This window comes from Trichoderma virens (genome assembly GCF_000170995.1).
Source record: "Trichoderma virens Gv29-8 chromosome Unknown TRIVIscaffold_87, whole genome shotgun sequence".
Classification (NCBI taxonomy): Eukaryota; Fungi; Ascomycota; class Sordariomycetes; order Hypocreales; family Hypocreaceae; genus Trichoderma; species Trichoderma virens.
The window spans coordinates 969,581-989,031 of NW_014013662.1; the positions used below are offsets into that span (position 1 = coordinate 969,581).

Consider the following 19,451-nt stretch of genomic DNA (forward strand, 5'->3'; position numbering starts at 1 on the left):
CTCTCTTTTTCTTTGGCAAAGCTATCTTCTGACTCGCGGTAATAACTTAATATTAGCCGCTTTTGCGGATAATACAAGGACCATTCCTCGTATCCTATCTGCCGGAGCCAAGACTCGAACTGAAGAGAGAACACAATCCAGCATTCGATCTGGTAACCCTCTCTTTCCAAAATGGACCCTGCCACTTCTATTGCTTTATCTACCTCGTTATTGAACTTATAGTAATCGAATTTTCGTTCCAAGTAGCGTAAGAAGGCAGATTGATACAACTTGCCCCATTTCTCAAAAGGCGCAGGTTCCTGTTCATGTTCCTGTTCAGACGCATGTTTTTCAATCTCACCCATTGACTGTTCAACTCTCGTCATATAGTCGTCTTGGTATCTGCCGACGTAGTTTTACATCCTCAGAGTGTCATTTTCGATTCGCAGAGTTTTGTCAGTGAACCTCCCGAGCTCCGAGATAGCCGATCCCAGAAGGCGCCCAGAAGATTTAATCATTTCATCAGCGTCTTCGGGTTGAACTACCCTCCCAGAATCCCGTACTATGAAGCGATGATGGCGTTTTGCTTGTATGACACTTTGGTCGCCGCATCATCGATATTCCTGACGCTCATTGGCGTAAATCTCAGTGAGTTGACGAAGGCAGTAATCCGATTGAGCATTATCTGCGCCAAAAACTTTTCCAAGATTCGAAGAAGTCGAAATACAGGCGCCGTTTATTGGTTATTTTGAATACATGCTTGCAATGCTGGAGCATTAGAGTGCCGATGTGGAGAAAGTCGTAGCGGACAAGGGCCCCAAGGATGTTCGAACAGACATCCTGGATGGCATTCAAATTTCCCTCAGACAACTCTTCGGCAAGAGTCCAAAATGCCGTCCTGAGGATTCGTCCACCCTAGGTGTTTTCTTTATAATTAAAATGCATTATTACGCATTTAAGAGTTTGATAGGTTTGTGTCGCCCCCTGAAATTCAAATTTGGAAGTAGACATCCACTGGGGATCTCTCTTGGCTAAGTCGAAGATGCCAAGTTGGAAATGCAGCGCGTTGCTCCAGTGGCGCGAAAGTTTGCTGTCATGCGGTAACCCAGAAGCAATACGCTTCGATTTGGAGAGTATCCTATTAACTTCTAGATTACGGCGCAGAAAGCGCCATATCCAATTCAGGCCGAGAGTCGAATCTTCCCCAGGGAGAAGTCTGCATGCGAACTGTACAATTTGTTCATTCATTAGTCGCTGGCCCAAATCCTCCTCGATATGCCAGATCCAATCAACAATGATTTTGCCCGGTACGGAGAGAAACGTTAGAAGCTGTCTTTTGCTTTTCTCAGATAGGTTGTACCGTTTAGTCGACCCTGGAGCATTGATCGAGAAACACCATTCTGCCTAGCTGCTTTTTTTTTTTTTTTTTTTTTCTTTTTTGCGACATGCCTTCTTTGACAGCTTTTAAGGCATTCTGGATATTTCTTTCGCTGCGTTTGACCTTATTAGGCATTGAGGATGGCTTGACACTTAAGTTCTTGGTAGGTATATCGTGTCTGTTGTTTGAGATGTTACTGGTTAAATGTGATTGTTGTTATAATCTTTCTTTAATATACGGCGCCTTAGACGTATAGATCTTATACCAAAGTGAGGTTTTGCAGGGGATAATGGTGCTCATTGAAGGACCACGTACGAAGTAGAAAGTGTAAATAACAAGAGAGGCCGAGAGGAAGAAGAGATAGAATGCAACAAGTAGGAGGGTCGTGATTGTGAGGCTCTCGCTGTTGGAGAAAGGGAGCAGGTATGTGACGCAGAGGACCCAAAGACGGACTACTGGTAGGATATAAAGGATGCAGAAGACCCAGCCGCGCCAACTGTTAGTTGAATGAAAGCGTCTCTCGGGGGCAGATGACGGCGTTCCCATACCAAGAAGGCCAATGGAGGTCATAGGCTGCGCCTCTAGCTGGGATATTGACCCCGGCCTCGAAAGATTAAACGTCGAGCTGCCAGTCTTCATGAGTGCGATACCGCTGTTCTCGGTGGCATATGAATAACCATCAGTCAACCAGAACGTCGCCCACACTCGTAGAAGCCCAAAGAATATGGTGTCGATGGCGGCAGTGCCCGCAAACGTTTTGCTCACAACGCTCTCGTCATCGTATAGAGAGCTTGCACTCCCTGAAGCGTCACAATAACGGGTTTGGCCGAGGTCTCGGACGCCAATTCTGTCCTCGCATGATCAGGGAGCTTTACACAATGTGCCCGACTCCGGTCAATCATTTCTTCGGGTGCGTCCCACCCCTGAGCCGTCCAGAAGTATGCGTTCGAAGCGGTTAAGTCAGCCGGACCCCACGCCTTGGCCCGCATGCGCCTGTCCGTGATGGCAAAGCAACGCCATAACATGGTTGTGGGGTTGTATATGAGATCCGATCGTGTCATCTGGGGCGAATCTGGGAGAGGTAGACAGGCCTCGGCGCGCCTGAAACGATGTGGACAATGAGAGGCGCGAGGTGGAGTGTGGGGAGAGAAATCCAGCCGGTAAAGGGGATCTCTTGGGATTGATATGAGAAAGCAAGAAATCTTACCGGATAATCGCCATGTAATTCACGACGGCGTTTGCAGGGTGTGCTTGGCTGAGGATTAATAGTAGTGGCCCGGGTAACGCAGTTGACAAATTTAAAAACTACATCAATAATTCGACAGAGCATCAACAATGTGCGCAAGAAGTTCACGACAGAGATATAAGTATGCTGTACACGGCATGATGGGTAACTCGCAAGGCGACCAGAAAGCAACCTGGTGTAGAAGAAAGGTAAGAAACTTAAGAACAGGAGATCGAATAAGGTCCCTCTCCTCACCGCTTCAGCCCCTGCTTCGTGAAAGCGGCACAGAAGCTTATGCAACCCAGAAGACTTGCAGGACTATCTACATATTTTCTCACATCAGTTGCAAGAGTTAGGGGCCCATCTTCTCTGGACTCGCATGCCAGCATTAGATGGCACGCCCCGCAGATGTTATAGCTCCAGGGAGACCAAAAATTACGTTTTGATACGCGGAAAAGACCCAAGGATTGCTGGAAAAAAACGACGTCTCCAGCATTCGCTATGTAATAAGTAAGGCGCTTCAGTCGGGACAGGTGCGAGGATCTTTGCGAGGATCTTAGGCGCCTATGCCACTCCGCGCTGCTCACCTCTGACAATATTTTCTTTTAACTTGGACCTTAAAACTAAGACCTATATATTAACAAATTAATAGAGAGTTAAAAGAGGAAGCCCATTATAAACATCACTGTATTTTTGGAGTATGCAAGCAACATTTGACAGGGGTGTCAAGCAACAGCCTGAAAATAGATCTTGACTGTAATCCTATCTAACCATCCGGCGACACCCATTCCGCCTTCCACTGTATTAAATACGTAAATAACTTTATTCCCATCTTTCATCTTCATTTTTCAGATGCCAGTCATTTCTGCGTGTACAAGCGGCGTAGAGCGGCCTCCGTCAATTGTGGCGTGTTGTCACAACAGAGTCAATTACCGGATTTGGGTGTCAATAAGCCGGCCCTCAATACCAGATTGTCTCTGCGCAAATAAGCGCGCCTCACCTTGAAGTAAAGGTATTGACTGTATCGCTAGGGGCGTATTCGGATAATTAGTATGGAATGGATTAGTATGGAATTACTTTGCTTCGTCTCATATTTTTGTGGGCTTCAGGCACGGCCGTCTTTGCGGACTCAATGGGGCCCCTGAGGCTGCGCCGGTACCTGTTGATGGTCCCTGATCTAATGCACATTGCACATCTCCTCTATGAAGAATAATTGAAGATTTCATGGCATTTTCTTGGCAAATTTCCATAAAAAGGATCTGTTGAAATGGCCAACCGTAATGGCCCCTGTCCTCATAATCCATCGCGCCACGTCCCAACCACGATCTGGTCATCTATAACAGCGAAGCCTCTGTATAACAAACTTTTCTTCAGTATATGTAGTTCGTAATTGACCGTGGTTGAAGACTAACAGCATCTCTTCCACCAACATCCCAAAATCCAGCTGAATACCGGACGCGGAAAGCCCGTGGGCATTGAAGAAAGTGTCCACCAGGCAAGGCGCGGAGAGGCTTATTGACAACACCATCAATAACCCCGAATCAATAACGAAAGTGGACTCCTTCACCTGCAACTCTGGTGATCTGAGCTTTCGTCAGAAATATGCAGAGAGTAAAACCGCCTTCTCCAGATGAGAACTTGAACCTATATATCCTTCGCATTTTCTCGTCTTGTTCGACTCGCTTTTCTTCTCCATCTGCAGGCCAGTCACTTGTCTTCAGTTCACGATTTTATTCTTCTCTTTACCCTTTACTGAAGTTGATCATCTTTTGCTCGAGATGAAGTTCCTCGCCACTGTCACCGTCCTCGCCACTGCAGCTCTGGCTGCCCCCAACCCCGAGCCTGAGTGCAACCAAATCGGCCAGCCTTGTTGGAAGGTCAAGCGTGCGACTGAGGTTTTCTCTAGCGCAGTTCGATCCATCGGCACCGTCGAGACCGAGCACCAGGGCATCCCCAACGAGGTTGCTCTGTCCGCCCTCCAAGGTCTTGACCAGCTCTCCAGCCTGCTTCTCTACGCCTCCGAGGACCCGTCTGCCTTTCTCCAGAACGTAACCGACACTTCGACCGCCAAGCGCGATGTCGAGGTACAGGAGGAGAAGCGATGGTGCTACCGCGTCGGTATGACTTGCGGCTGGAAGAAGAAGCGAGCTGCGAAGATCCCGGAGGAGAAGCGATGGTGCTACCGCGTTGGTATGACTTGCGGCTGGAAGAAGAAGAGAGATGAGGAGATCCAAGAGGAGAAGCGCGATGTCGAAGTCCAGGAGGAGAAGCGCGATGCCGAAGTCCAGGAGGAGAAGCGATGGTGCTACCGCGTCGGTATGACTTGCGGCTGGAAGAACAAGCGATATGAGGATCTCGAGGAGGAGAAGCAATGGTGCTACCGCGCCGGTGAGCCCTGCTGGAAGGCCAAGCCAACCGATGAGATCCAGGAGGACAAGAGATGGTGCTACAAACCCGGTCAGCCCTGCTGGAAGGCCAAGCATGTCGCCAAGGGCGTTCTCAGTGCCACCATTGAAGGCGATGAGAAGCGAAGCGTCGAGGAGATTTCTGAGAAGTCATGGTGCTACCAAACCGGCCAGCCTTGCTGGAAGGCCAAGCGCAACCTCGAGGCTATCCAAAACGGGGCTCGCAGCGTTATCGAGGGCATGTACTAAATGTCCAGATCCTATATGTTGGTTTCCCTCCTCACTCGATATCCTGACCCAAAAGTTGCTAATATGCCGTCTCCAGAAACTCGGCGATTACATCGTCAGTCAAAAAAAGAAAGAAAGAAAGAAAACACATAAAACATGGAAGCATTACTTCACTTCTCTCGGAACGAATTGGTATAACAACGGCGGGACCCGTTTCTTTTAAGAAGCGCATTCCGTTATTATTGGGTATAAACACCTCAGGCCTGGGTCATGGGCCAGTGCGGCATAGTATGATACGATGGTTATGAATTCTCTTGTTGTAATATAGTCTAGTATACGTCGTAAAACGAATCGTACAATTAGCTTTTGAGACACTCGTCCACTTGGAGAAGTTTGCTGCAGGCATGAACGGTGATAGTTGTGCAAACAGAATATGCAACTTGCAAGAGGGAGAGCAGCATTATGTTTGCTCGTCGATCAACTCTGTCAACGATATGCATAAGAGGTACTCCGTAGAATCCCAGCAAAGATGCAATATCAAGACCGCATAGGCAGAGACTCGGCACTCAGCCATAGACAACTCGAGCTTCGACAGCAAACTCCATGCGAATCAACAGGTTCAACTCCCGTCGTTCTACACAAAGCATCAGCCTACATCTACAGCATCAATCACTGGTAGTAACACGACATATGCATGTACGCTCAATCATTGCGGTCCTCTCCATTTTGGTAGGGGAGCACCGCACCCAAGATTGCTCGCTTTCTTCTCCGTTTTCGTTCCTCAGGTCCCCAGCAGTCGTGAGCAGACGCTCGAAAGCGCACCTCGTACTAGGTACTTTTAAAGTGATGGAAGAACCCGAACGTTGTTATTTGCGTTGTTCATGGAGAAGAAAGAAGAGAAAAGAGAAAAAAGATTCAATCATCAAAAATTTTCTAAAATAGGTAGCGGGTCGTCCAGAGTGGGTCGCGTCGGCGCCTTAGTTTCGAGGCAGAATTTCAGCCAGTGGGTTTTGCTTGGTTTGGTTTGGGCTGTAAGTCAGTCGGTGTTGGTACCCAAACAAGAGCGAAGAGCCCCAGTCAAGAGAAGTATCGTATCAAAAGAAATGGTTGATGAAAATAAAAAGAACAACAACAAGAGAGAGGAAAATAATAATAACAGTAATAGTAAAACAGCCATCTCAGTCCCTAAAGCCGCGCAATTGCCAAGGCGCCTAGCCAATCCGGCGCAATACCCAATCAATCCCTGCCACCCGAGCTGAACGGCAAAATCACCAAACATGTGACGACTAATCGGAAGCGAATCGCATGAACTGCGCATGATGCAGGGGAGCCTAATGCCTAATTTCCTCATGGCAAGCCCGTGGTGGTGCTTCCTGCGAACTTAAACGTCCGATGCTTCATCATAGGCTGTGCGAGTGCTCTGGATTAAACCAAACCAAAACAAACATCGTCGACGATGCCAAACGCCATCATCAGCTGGTTCAGGCGCCGACGCGTCGCAAGAAGCAATAGAAAGCAACGAGCTGTCACAACGAGGCTGCTAATAGAAGCTCCCCCAATCCCGCCTCACCCAAAGCTGCCCACTCAGCGCAGAGGGCGTCTCACTCCCACTGCCTCTCACGAGAGCCTCATCGCCGCCTCCAATGCCGCCACCGCAAACAGCTCCTTCTTCACCAAGCTGCCCATCGAGATCCGGCGCAAGATCCTGATAGAAGCCTTTGGCGGCCAGACGGTTCACATGGATCTCATCTATGACCACCCGCCGCAACCTGCAGAAGAGCAGACGGAAGAGACGCTGAGGAAAAATGGGGGTCAGCGGCCACACGGAAACTTCAACGTCAACTTTCACCATGGGATCACATGCGATAGGAAGAACCTCAGGCTGGACGACTCGCAACCAAAGGAATGGGCTTGGCGAAGCTCCGTCTGCCATCGAAATTCACCAGCCCATTGTCATCCCGGTCAAGGCGTCCAACCTGGGGAAGACTACTGTCGATTCGGCCAGTCACCATGGCATATAAGGTGTCTTGGCTGGCCTGGCGAGTTTCCAACGAAGTGCCAGATAGGAGCGATGGGATGGCTCTGCAGCTGTCGCCAAGCGTAAGTTTTGTCTCATTATTTATATATCATGCTTCCCTCTTATTAACTGTGTTCATGCGTCAGATACGTCGAGGGCATTGATGTCTTATACTCTACCAACACAATCCACACAGCCAGCAAGGAAATGATTCTCAGCCTCACCTCCATCCTCCTCCCACAACGCCTCTCAAGCATCACATCAGTGGAGCTCCTGTGGGACTTTGCGCCGTTTCCCAGCATCCACCCGGAAGTCGTCAAGCCGCCGCTCTCAGACATGGCAAGCTTCCACGCATTCCTCAACGCCATCCCATCCACGTTTCCCGCCGTAAGAAGGCTGCACATCTCGCTGCAAGGACGCATATACCCGACGAAAACCGTCAACGGCTCCACCAGCTGGGATAACAACATCGATAGGGTCGACGAAATATTACACCCAGTGGACGACTTCGTCTTGAAGCTCAAGCCTGACGTACGACGGGACTTTTCACTCGGCATCCCAAGCTCGCTCTATAGGAGTCAAAGAGACAGGGCCCTCAAGAACAATGACCCGGTAGAGCAGGATTACCGCGGTCAGCCTGAGCGACACTGGAGGCCACTCAAGGGCGCTGGCGAGAGTGTAGGGTACTGGGTCTGGCTGGGGAATAAGGACTTGACCATGCCGATAATCTGCACGATGGGAGAAGGCGGCTATCATAGGATTATAGGAGAGGACAACTGGGTGTTTTACAGCTTTTAGATTTGAAGAGTTTTGCTGAGTTGGTTATACCATTTGATTTATACGCGTATTTGTTCCGTCGAAGGAGAGAGGTGTAAGCTATTATTAGAGCCATGTTTTGAGTTACCCAGCACCAAAGATTCCCGATGTTAGATGCTGCGCTTGTATACTTTCAAATTTTATATTTTCAGTCACTCCTTTATATCGCTACGTTTAATTTTATCGCATCGCCAACGATGTTGTACTCGTAGAATCGTTGCACAGCTGAAAAGGTGTTTGCTCGCGCAGAGGGGCAGATGAAGTGACGCCTCCCACTGCTGAAGCGTCATCCCTCTTGACATATTACGTTACGAGAGCTTTTTATTTTAATATAACTTATAGCAATCGTCATTATGACCACTACCTAGGTACTTTTTTCAACTCATTTGGAGCGAGGGGATATAGGGTAAACTCTCTCTATTCCTGCCAGGCTGGTGCAAAGGTAGCACATCTGAGGCGACGCGCGGGATAGCTGAGTAGTATAGGCGACCCGTGCCCGAAAGGGCCAGAAGATCCGGGTTCGAATCCCGGGCCTAAAATATCTTTTTGCTTCTTTTTCGCCCAATTTACTCTCAATTTTGTAAAAGAACTACAGGAACTGTTTATTTTTAACAGTTCATTTAAATAATTTCAGTTTTTTTTTTTTTGAAATGATATGTGCATGTATACTGCGTCAGCTATAAGAGATGTGACCTCTCGAGGCCACCCATATGTTGAGTTACCCTACGCCACAGATTCCCGATCTAAGATCTTGTGCCTGCATACCTACTTTCAAAGTTTCATATACTCATGTGCTCCGTCCGCTACATCTTCCCTCTGGAATTCTGCCTGGACGAATACCCGGTCAAAGCGTCAAAATTCCATGACTAGGCGGCGCATTGAATCTGCTGGTCTGATGATGAGAGTGGCTATGCTAATGCCATTACCCCGCCAAACAACAATAAAGCTCAAACATCAACATAACACCTTCATGATACAGCATCAGTCTTATTTATACAGCTACAATCCTCGGATTTACAGTCATCTACAACATTTCACGTGTCTGGAGCATAATATCTCAAAGCCGTCTTCTTGAACCGGTGATACAGTGTTGTATCGAGCATCAGGCCGGATCCCAGCTCATAATCACGCGACAGCTTATACTCACTCACCTTATCTCTCACAACCCGACCTCACTCAGTGAAACGGAATCGACAAGTAAATAAAAGAGAAAATGGCCGACATTGCAGCCCGCCTAGCAGGCCTCAATCCCTTCAAACAAAACTTCGATGATGACGACGACAAGGGCGACTTCATCGCTCCAGAGCCCGGCCACCTCTCGCGCAAATCGGACCACTACAAGGCCCAGCTGAGAGTCAGCCACGCCCTCCGGTCCTTTCTCGTCGACAACGACGTCCTCTCGGAGCGCGATGCCGGCCTCGACTGCAGCGACTCGCCGCCGGCCCTGCGCGAGCTGCTCGGCCGCCGCAACTTCGAGGCGCCGCCGCAGCTCGTCGACCCGCGGTTCCCTCTGCCCGAGTACTTTGTCAGCTCCAGCCACAACACGTATCTGCTGGCCAACCAGCTGTATGGCAAGTCGTCCGTGTCGGCGTACGAGACAGCGCTGACGACGGGCTCGCGGTGCATCGAAATCGACGCGTGGGACGACGCCGAGAACGAGGACGAGCCCAAGGTGACGCATGGCTACACGCTCGTGTCGCACATCCCGTTCCGCGCCGTGTGCGAGACGATCCGCGACGTCTACGACCGCGAGCAGGCGGCCAGCACATTCACCGCGGGCCAGGCTGGCGATCCCGCGTCCCCCATCCTGCTGTCTCTGGAAAACCACTGCGGGCCTCGCGGACAACTCCGTCTCGTCCAGATCATGAGAGAAGTCTTTGGTCACCGCCTCATAAGCGAGCCGGTTCGACGCAAAGGCACCCGCGAGCAGCAGGGAAGCGGTGAACATGTGACGCTGGAGGATCTGGGTCCCAAAATTTCTGTCATTGTCGAGTTCCATCTGCCCGATGAGGCCTCAGACAGCGGCGACTCCAGCAACGACCAGTCCGATGACGAGGAGGAGAGGATGGCCCGCCAGGCGTACAAGGAGAGGAAGCAGGCAGCGTCATCCTCCTCCACTCGCATCGTGCCAGAGCTAGCCGAGCTGGGAGTCTACGCTCAGTCGGTGAAACCCAAGGACAACTCTTGGTATGATCCTGGACAGCTGGTCAACGGCCCGCATCACCATCTCATCAACGTGTCCGAGACGGGCCTGTCGTCGCATCTCCCCCATCACGCGGTCCCGATCGCCAACCACAACGCCCACCACCTCATGCGTGTCTTCCCCAAGGGCACCCGCATCGCCTCGTCCAACCTCCATCCCGTCAAGTTCTGGGGCATTGGCGCCCAGATCTGCGCCCTCAACTGGCAGACGTTTAGCACCAGCAACCAGCTCAACGACGCCCTGTTCAACGGCACCGCCGGCTACGTCCTCAAGCCCGCCGCTCTGCGCGCCGGCGGCAGCGGCCGTCTTGGCACGGGCCGGATGACAAGGCTGCGCGTCCACGTCGCTGGAGCCACCGACGTGCCTCTCCACGAGGACAGGGAACGAGACTCCATCAAGCCGTACCTGACGTGTACGCTCTACAGCCCACTCGACGCCGACCAGGAGCCCCCCAAGAGAAAGACGGCGCCCTACAAGCACCACAAGCTGGGGTTCCTCCATCGCGGCGAGAACCCGCACGCGACGGACCCGGTCTGGGACGAGACGCTGGAGTGGGAGTACGAGGACAACGAGCTAGTCTTTCTGCGAATGCTCATCAAGAGCGACGACAGCTTTGCTAGGAACCCAAAGTTCGCCGCCGTGGCCGTTCGCCTGTCGTATGCCCTCCCCGGGTGGACCTTTATCAGGATGATGGACCTAAAGGGCAAGGAGACGGACTGCACGCTGCTTGTCAAGTTTGAGTTTGAGGATTTGTGAGGACGCTGCTGGCCAGTGCCCTTGGACCAGCCTGCATGACTGGTTGACTGATGACGACGAATATCATGATAATGATGACAATGTCTACCTCTGTGTGGCAAGACAGGAAGTGTATGTATAAATACCCGCACACGGATAGCAGTACATATACTTGGTCCGTAGCAGAAATGGGGTATACCCGGGCAATAACGAATCAACCGTCTCGGTATGTCTTGTTCATATTCCCCCCAAGACAACTCTGTGGAGCAAACCTCGTTAGTCCAACGGCCCGCCACTACTATTCTAAATCACAAGAAGAAAAAACGCCACCCATGCATGCCGTTATCGTCAAAAAGAGTCTCGATCAAATCCCCAACCGTCCCTCCTTGAGATAAGGGCCCCACCCCGGGGGACCGGGATTCCCCAGACCACCAAAACCCCAAACACACACCTTCGAGTTTGGCTAAAAGGGCCGGGATGAAAAAAAGATAGAAGCAAGCGTACAGTAGCCAACCACGTTGCCCCTGCGTGCACCATTGTGTGTGCCCAGTGCACGACATCGCCGTGCATATTCGTAGCCCAGCCGGAACGTCCGTACGAAATCCCGGACAATGTAGTATGTACATTCTATTTCGTAAGATTTCCTTTCTCCAAACTTGAGACAAAACACAACGGTAATCAGCCATGCCCGGTCTCGGCTTGCCCCCTGCCCTTTTTTCCCATGCTGTTGACTTGCCGCTTTCAGGGTGTGTCGGTAGACGCCATCCGGAGAGGACGAGTGCAGTGCTACTCGTATCATCTGTACATGTATATTATATCCCCCTCCAATGTGAAAAAGAGGCTTTGCCGCCGAGGGATAGGCTCTATTAATAGGCCGGACCACCCCAGTCGACACCTGTCAACTTTAACCCCCCCCCCCTGGTGCCCCGAGTGTAAAACGTCAACAGAATCCAAGAATCTCCCGGGACAGGTAGGTGACACTATTAATCTAACTCAGATAAAAGAAAAAAATCCTAAGATTTATCAAATCGTCAAGCCAGAGGAGCATCTCGAAAAAGTAGTCGTGATATGAAAATCCCGAGCCTTCGAAGAACGGTGACCCCTCCCCTCTGACACGGGGTTTCTTATGTGCAGCCCAATATGCACTCGTCAGTTCCAGTATAGCCAATAACAGTAGCTCTTCACTACTCGTAGTAAATTTCCGTTGGCTTTTTTTTTAATGCGCTGTGAAAGAAGCTCAGTTCGAATATTAGTATTCGCGTCTCCGGGCAGTGTGATAAAAAAAGAGAGCCAATTATTCCACCAGTCAGATATCGCCAAGGCCGATCATCAAGACTAAAACCCATTGTCCTTCCGTCGACTTAATATCGCGGGGGGCGCAAAACAGTCGCAAAAAACACATTCTCATCTTCACCCTCCCCCCCTTCCGTTTCCTCCGGATCGTCCAACGTCCGCATATCTTTCTAATCGTCTCTGCTTCCCCCTCATCCTACTAGGTTCGGCCGGCGTTCCAGAGCCTTGAGTGCCCTCCCGGTCTATTTGTCTGTCCTTGTGCAACCCAGCCCCCTCCGGGGACTTCGGATTCTCTCGCTTACAGCCCAGCCAGACCTCTTTAGCCATGGCGGCAGCAGCACCCCTCGACGACTTTGCGCAAGCGCTATCAAGTTCCCTGGCCGAGGCAAAGCTTGTGCCTGGCTCTGCAGAAGCACTCATCCCCCGGGACTTTAAGCCGGCCACTCGACTGGCTATCTCATTCGGCGGACGGGAGGTTGAATTGGGTAATCTGTTTCGAGTCAACGAGGTCAAGCTGGCACCCTTTGTCTCCTTTGAAGCCGAGGTCAGTAGTTCTTCGTACGAGGCGATGGGCGTCTTCGCGTCTACTCCAATTGTTTGAGTTGGCCTATCGAGTTGAGCCGGAATCCTGACGACTTTATCACATATATAGGTTGGGGATTCGTTGGAAGATGCATCTTATATGCTTCTCCTTGTCGATCCCGATGCACCAACGCCAGATGACCCCAAGTTTGCCTTTTGGCGCCATTGGGTTCTGCCAGGACTGAAACCATTGGCCGGGGCCGACGGTGTTGTCGCCCAGACGAAGGCGGCTCTCACAGAGTATCTCGCCCCGGGCCCCAAGGATGAGTAAGTCGCTTCTCCTCTTGCCTTTCCAGATCACGTCTGCTCTTCGTCATGTCATGCTGCAGCCCACCCCTCCTTGCTTCTCTGCCTATGTACTATCTACTCCGTGGTCCGTATCCGTGAGGGGGTGGTTATGTAGGAGAGTGGATTGTCTCTTGTTTGCTGCCCCTATCATGTGGTATCCGGCCCTCCCCTTAGCCGAAAACTAATGGTGCGGCTCCATTCATATCCTCTTCTCTTCTCTTCTCTGCACATTTTTTTTCTCAAGTATGGAATTGTCGTACAAATTACTAAGCGAGAGATGTCGTGCAAAGATCTCAACCACACCGTTACCTGTTCTTGCTCTTCCGCGAGCCCCATGGATTGGCTCTTACGAAAGATGACGTTGGAGGCGAGGAATTTGTACAACGACGCTCATTCGATCCAGTTACGTTTGTCGAGAAGCATCAGCTACAGCTGGTCGGTCTAAACTGGATGAAGGGTGCTGGCGATGGCTGGACGGAGTGATGGACGGCACAACACCCTCCTAATCTCTCTCTCTCTCTCTGCCTCTCTCTCTCTTCACATTCTCGTTTCAGATAGGCCCGCGGCATGCGGCTGTGAACCACAACGATTGTCATGCGCTGACAACCCTCCCACCTACGAACCCCTTGGTTTGCTGCTGGTGACCCCTTGATGATGACTGGACAGTGTGACTGTTATCGTCGTGCATGCTTCCTGCCTCCATCACAACCTCGTAAGCCAATCGCGGATAGCAGAGCTGTGGGCGTATGCAGGCAGCCTCTGGTAAAGTGCTCCAGCAGCTAAGAGGGCGGCCTCTCATTGCGAACCGACGACAGCTTTTGCGTTACACGATGGATTTAAACGGCCCGTAGTACAACGTTAAACCTAACCTATCCCAGGCGACACTAATCACCAGCAAGGGCGGGCGGGATGGCTCAAAGACGTGGCTGAGACGGGGACCATAGTCTGGACACAGTCAGTCAAATAAGATTTTCAGCTTGCCGCTCTTTTCTGCTCTCCTCCAGGGCAGATGAGAGCCGGGCCCCCGGACACCATTCGCACGGGCAATGAGTCGGACATCAACTTGCGGCAGCTAGTGCTGCTACTTGACTAGATGACCAAGGAAACCCGGCGTCGAAGGAGCCTTGGCATTCGCACCACGAGTTCAACGATTTATCCAGACAGCTGTACGTCTAATTGATCGAACCTACGAGTTCAGTGAAGCCAATACCAGTCCACGATGGAAGCACCAAGACGACTTAGTAAGCCATTAGCAAAGCCAGACGACGGCAAAGCCGCTGCCGAGAGGTCGCTGAAACAATGCTTTTTCTCGTGTGGTTCCACCGCATAGACCGGCCATTGTCACGAGGACCGGCAGAAAGGATACTGTGCTTGCACGACTCTAGGTTTGTATGATGATGGGGAAGTCCAGGGTTTGATAGGCGGAACGACAACTAGGGCTGTGCTTTCGGTGAGGATCAATAGCAAGCCGAACCATGGCACGCAGCTTGTTGTTTGAGAGTTTGTCAAAGTGAAAAGAGGTGGGTGGAGGTGGCCGATCAGAGAAGGCCATGAGGGAAAAAAAGGGTGTTGTTGGTCGTACGGGATTGTGTGATTGGATACAAAGGAGTAGCACTTCACACAAACTTGTCGATCCATGAACAGCTGTTTGGCGAGCCGCGATTAAAGGTAGGACTGTAGCGTGACGGCGGCATGGCTCAGGAGAGAGCCCTCGGCTAGTACGAAAGAGAAATACCGGCACCAGGGCTGGCAACAGAAGGCGAAACTGAGCATCACGAACGAACAGGCAGACGAAGCAAAAGATCCGCAGCACTCATCATGACGGCAACGCAGTGGAGAGAATGGTAACAGCGGCTTTACTGTATGCTTGGCGGCTAGGCAAGCAGGCAGCCGGCGAAGAGTGAGGCATAATCAAGCGCAGCGTCAGGCATCAAACAGGTGCGCATTTTATGCCCCCATCGTTTCTTAAAAAAGAAAAGAAGGAAAGAAAAATAAAAAGGATAAAAATAAAAGAGTAAGAAAAAAAAGAACACCCCCCGTAAGGTAAGAAGTTTGAGTTATGGTTTGGGAAGGTGTCTCGGGGGTAGGGCATCTGATGTGCGAGTCGCACCCATAGCTGTGTGAGGCATCCAGCAGCTTAGACGGCATCACCCATGAATCCTGACGAACCGCATGATGAGGGTCGTGGCGAATCTCGTTTGCCATGCCATCATCAGTCATGTTAGCCCTTGAAGTGAGGCGAACACGATTGAGACGGGGCGAACAGCTGAATCTCTGGCATCAACAAGGCAAGGCATTCACGATTCCGGACGCAACTCCGTGGCTGAGAAGACCTGTGACGCCAGAAACAAGTGCAAAGGCCAGACGGCGCACTGTATACCAAGCAGGGGAGTTTCGTGGCAGCGAGGGGTTTGCGAGTCACGCAGGCTCTGGCGCTCCATGAAGCGGTTGGGGCGGGAGTGGTGGAGCGGTGGCTTCCAGCATTTCTGTTGGACAAAGGCGGCCGATCCATGACATCAGGCGGGGCCGACGTCAAGCTCATTTTCTGGGAGATTGCCTGTCCGGGCAAGGCTCGTTTCCGAGAGCGTTGGGTGAGGCACCAACTCGATACTGGCAGGGGTTGAGGAGCGAAAGAGACGCCTCGCGGTCCATCATATCGTTTCCCTCGAGGCCTCAATGCCAGTCCGCCCACCCCCTTCCTTTCACGGACGCAGCGCGGGATGGACCAGCATCGCCGGCTGCGACGCCGCGGTTGACCGGTGTCTTTTATCGCGTCGTGCAGAGTGGAGGAAGAGAAAATTTGCCAGACTACGGAGCAGTCCGTGGGAGCTAGCAGTCGCGTAGCTGGTGCGGCTATCCGCTATCGACCCTTGACCCTTGGGCAGCAGATTAGTAATGAGTCAGGGCATGACGTCGGGGAAATCGAAGTCGAGTCAACTGTCGTGATGGCAAAGAAGAGCAGCAAAGCCTGCTGTAGATAGATAGTACAGTATCAGGGCAGGGCTGCCAAGGTCCAAGGTCTCCTGGGGTGAGTGAGCACCGCCGAGGCCGCCCTTGTCATGCTGCTGCATACTTTGGCTGGTGCAGAAACACCGCTGATCGCTGGGAAGCTCGTAATGGGTGGCAGCATATCTGTCCAACCATCTTCTGACATGACCCTCGCTCAGGCTGGCGAGCTAATCTGCCGAGAGGGGGATGGATGAGAAGAGAGAAAAAAAATCGGACTGCACTGCACGCAGCAAGTGGGGAGAGGTCGCCAAGTGCCTCTAGTATGTACCTTGGTACCTTGGCGACGGGTGACGGAGAGGCATGGATTGTGCTTTAGGAGGGGTCCAGGGATTAGGAGCGCCTGGCTGGTACCTGCTACTGGTCGCCGCTGGCAGGTATCCGCAATACCGTGCTGTCACATTTTGTTGCACACTGTATATGTGCACAATATCGCGGCAAAGTACAGTGTGGACAGCTATCTTTCCGGGGGTAGCACGTGCCAGGCCGGCCGCCCCAGCAGCGCTACCTGGTACTAGGTACAGCCCGGGTGTCTTTGCTGGCACCTCATAAGGGGTCTCTGCTATGGCGTCACTGGCATTGATCGTCTTTTCCAAATTGCGAGTCCCCGCCGCCGCGGCTCTGGCGTGGCGCCTCAGCCAAAAGCGTTGTTGATGACACCCGACCTCGCATTGTACACAACCGGCGGAGCGCGTGAGAGCTCCAGAGCTAGACAGCTTCGTTTGGCGACTCCGTACGCGCCAGATGGCACGGCGTATACGGCCGAACAGAGGAGATGCTACCGTCTTACAGTGGTGTCGACAATGGCCAATACTGGAGCAATGCTGTACGAGTAGCTGTCAGGACAGGACTGGCCAGCGGCTGCTCCGTCTGCATCTCCATCTCGCGGTACCCATAAGCCATCCATGGATGCCATAATCAATTCGTAGCCCATATTCCATTTTTGTCCGTGTAATCAGTCGCCAGGTTTCGCAGCCGACATGCAGCCTTCCGAGATGTTGACAGAGGCAACCCGAACGAGCCCTGTGTCGTTTCCACTTTGCCTTCTGGCCCTTGCGCTGATATCCTTTTTTTTCTTTTTCCCTTTTTTTTGTTTTTCCGGCCTGCTTTACTCGTACTTCTCCATCTTTCCCTCGGACATGCAGAATGCTCGCAGCCCACTCAGCCAGTTTCGGGCTGCATGGCGCTATCGTGGCTGACGCTGGGATTAAACATCTACAGCGCTACTGTACTCGGAATTGCTTAGTCCTTGGTAGTCGCACCGTCGTGTGCTCTGTTCGGCCTGGGACATGCACGGCACCGCGGTAACACTGGCCTCTGTAAACAAAGGCACTGCAGGTCTAGTAGCACAGCAAGCATGGAGTGCTTCTGAGAATCGTCCGTCCATCGCCGGGTTATCGTGGGGAGGGGAAGAGGGCAGAAGAAAAGGGCCCGGCAGCAGGGGACCAGGATAGCCATGCTACTGTAAGCTGTTGCGAGAGCGAAAGGGGACATGACCGATCTGGCACTCCCTCCACCCCTCGCTGCCCGTTTTTACCCTTATTGCTCTCCTTCTGATTTTATCTTATTTTTGTTTTTATTTTTTATTGCTGCTCTGCGTTTGCCTAGCCCCCAACCAGCACGAGGGTTGCCAGCTCCGGGGGCGTATGAAGAAGCAGAGCTCCATGTGTGTGGGTGCTTGTCCTTGTGCTCGTCCTTGGGCCTGTGTGTGTACGTGTTGCGGTACCCAGTACCTGTCGACAGGTTCTCGCACGGGCGTCTTGGCGGGAATTGCGAACAGACCAACCGAACAGGGGGCGGAGTGCGCAGGGGTGTACTTGCGAGGAGGTACCCGGTACTCGCGCTGCCCGTATCAGTACTGCAGCTGCAGACGCATATCTGCACATACCAGACAGAATCGACTGTATCTGTGGACGTCAGTACGTGTCAGTGCGTGCATGCATGGAAATGCTTGGTGTGTGCTCGGTACCTGTAGCAACCCTTTGGCTGTCAACGTAGATATTGTACCCATGAGGGCCAAGAAGAGAGAGCGGTGGTGGTACATGTACTGTTGAAAGTGTTAATTACTGCTTGAAACAAGTCCTCAAGGGCCTTGAATGATGGTACCTAGCATGCAGTACCTAGGCGGAAGTAGACATGAATGTACCCGCTACCTGTCTCTGCGCCGCCAGCATGTACCTCTCCCACTCGTGGGGACTGGCAGAACAACCACTCTCCGTCTTGCGTAACCCATTTCGCACAAAGGGTCCTCTCGACATGGGAGTCACAAGTTGGGTCCCAACTCAACTCTGCTGTCAACCCTGGTCGCCCACCCCCAATCAATCCAATTGCCAATTCACCGCCTGAATTGCTCTGCGAACTGTGCTGGCCAGCCAGACAGTAGCAGTAATACGGAGGACTGCGGCTTCGCTCCGTAGCGCTGCTGGTACCCGCTCTTGTCCTAGGTATCTGACAGACAGACAGACACACTCCCCCTTTCTGCTTGCTACATATACTCCGTCCTGATATTGATATTGGATTCGTCTCGCTGCCAGACAGTGTGTGTAGCGCTCCCAAGGACGTCCCTGTCAGCTCCTGGCCACTAAGAGCGGGCCTGCGAGAATCTTTTCCCTCTGCTGCCTTCTGTGCTCCCAGACAACTCACGTACATCGAATACTTCTTTTGTCGAGAGCGCGGCATCCCCAATCAAACGTCGACAATCTCTTGCGTCCCTCTCCCATCCGTCTCCCATCCCACCCCCAAGCAGGACAAGACGGTTTAACAAAAAAGGAAGAAGAAGAAGAAGAAGAAGAAGAAGAAGAGGAAGAAGAAGACAATCCACCCAAGAACATTAACCACAAAACCCTCAAAAAGAAAAAGAGAGACTCAAAAAACGCCCCCTTGGCTTGCTAGCGCCAACCTGGACTTTGTTCTTCTGCTTCTAGCCTCGCCGCCCTCTCTGCTCCCTCGATTCGCGAGCTGGAAAAGACACTTTGACAGATCGTCAACCAACTAAACCGGACTACTGCCTTTAGCTGTCATCCCAGGAGATCTGCCTGACACGCAGAAAAGACGCCCAGGCCTAAACAGACACCCACGCCGGTATACTTGAGCACTACTGGTACCACCGCCGACGCTATAGCAGATCATCATCACCTTGTCTTCGGGGGCTGACCGCTAAAAGGGCCGCGGCTTTCCTGATTCATTCGCCCTTTTGCCCACCAACCCGATTTTTCTCGCCGTCGACTCCTCCGTTCTGCCTCGCCTTCACTCCTCCATACCTATACCTGTACCTGTACCTCTATCTGTACCCTCAA

General features: G+C 51.9%; 5 protein-coding genes across 5 annotated transcripts; 4 read left to right on the forward strand and 1 right to left on the reverse strand.

Moving 5' to 3' along the window:
- Nucleotides 1-1,573: 1,573 nt before the first annotated feature.
- TRIVIDRAFT_226259 (uncharacterized protein) lies at nucleotides 1,574-2,382 on the reverse strand (the record flags this gene model as incomplete). The annotated part of the gene is made up of 2 exons (XM_014096870.1): nucleotides 1,574-2,204; nucleotides 2,279-2,382. 2 exons carry the CDS (start codon nucleotides 2,380-2,382, stop codon nucleotides 1,574-1,576), a joined length of 735 nt encoding a protein of 244 aa, XP_013952345.1.
- Nucleotides 2,383-4,360: 1,978 nt separating this feature from the next.
- TRIVIDRAFT_67354 (uncharacterized protein) lies at nucleotides 4,361-5,236 on the forward strand (the record flags this gene model as incomplete). Its single annotated transcript, XM_014096871.1, has 1 exon — nucleotides 4,361-5,236. The coding sequence occupies one exon, from the start codon at nucleotides 4,361-4,363 to the stop codon at nucleotides 5,234-5,236; it is 876 nt and encodes a 291-aa protein (XP_013952346.1).
- A 1,435-nt stretch (nucleotides 5,237-6,671) lies between these two features.
- TRIVIDRAFT_67355 (uncharacterized protein) lies at nucleotides 6,672-8,030 on the forward strand (the record flags this gene model as incomplete). Its single annotated transcript, XM_014096872.1, has 2 exons — nucleotides 6,672-7,315; nucleotides 7,379-8,030. 2 exons carry the CDS (start codon nucleotides 6,672-6,674, stop codon nucleotides 8,028-8,030), a joined length of 1,296 nt encoding a protein of 431 aa, XP_013952347.1.
- Nucleotides 8,031-9,043: 1,013 nt separating this feature from the next.
- On the forward strand, nucleotides 9,044-11,321 carry TRIVIDRAFT_89201 (putative phospholipase C; the record flags this gene model as incomplete). The annotated part of the gene is made up of 1 exon (XM_014096873.1): nucleotides 9,044-11,321. One exon carries the CDS (start codon nucleotides 9,262-9,264, stop codon nucleotides 11,005-11,007), a length of 1,746 nt encoding a protein of 581 aa, XP_013952348.1.
- A 903-nt stretch (nucleotides 11,322-12,224) lies between these two features.
- Nucleotides 12,225-13,762, forward strand: TRIVIDRAFT_216749 (uncharacterized protein; the record flags this gene model as incomplete). Its single annotated transcript, XM_014096874.1, has 4 exons — nucleotides 12,225-12,527; nucleotides 12,593-12,823; nucleotides 12,932-13,128; nucleotides 13,440-13,762. The coding sequence occupies 3 exons, from the start codon at nucleotides 12,605-12,607 to the stop codon at nucleotides 13,630-13,632; spliced, it is 609 nt and encodes a 202-aa protein (XP_013952349.1).
- Between the last annotated feature and the right edge of the window lie 5,689 nt (nucleotides 13,763-19,451).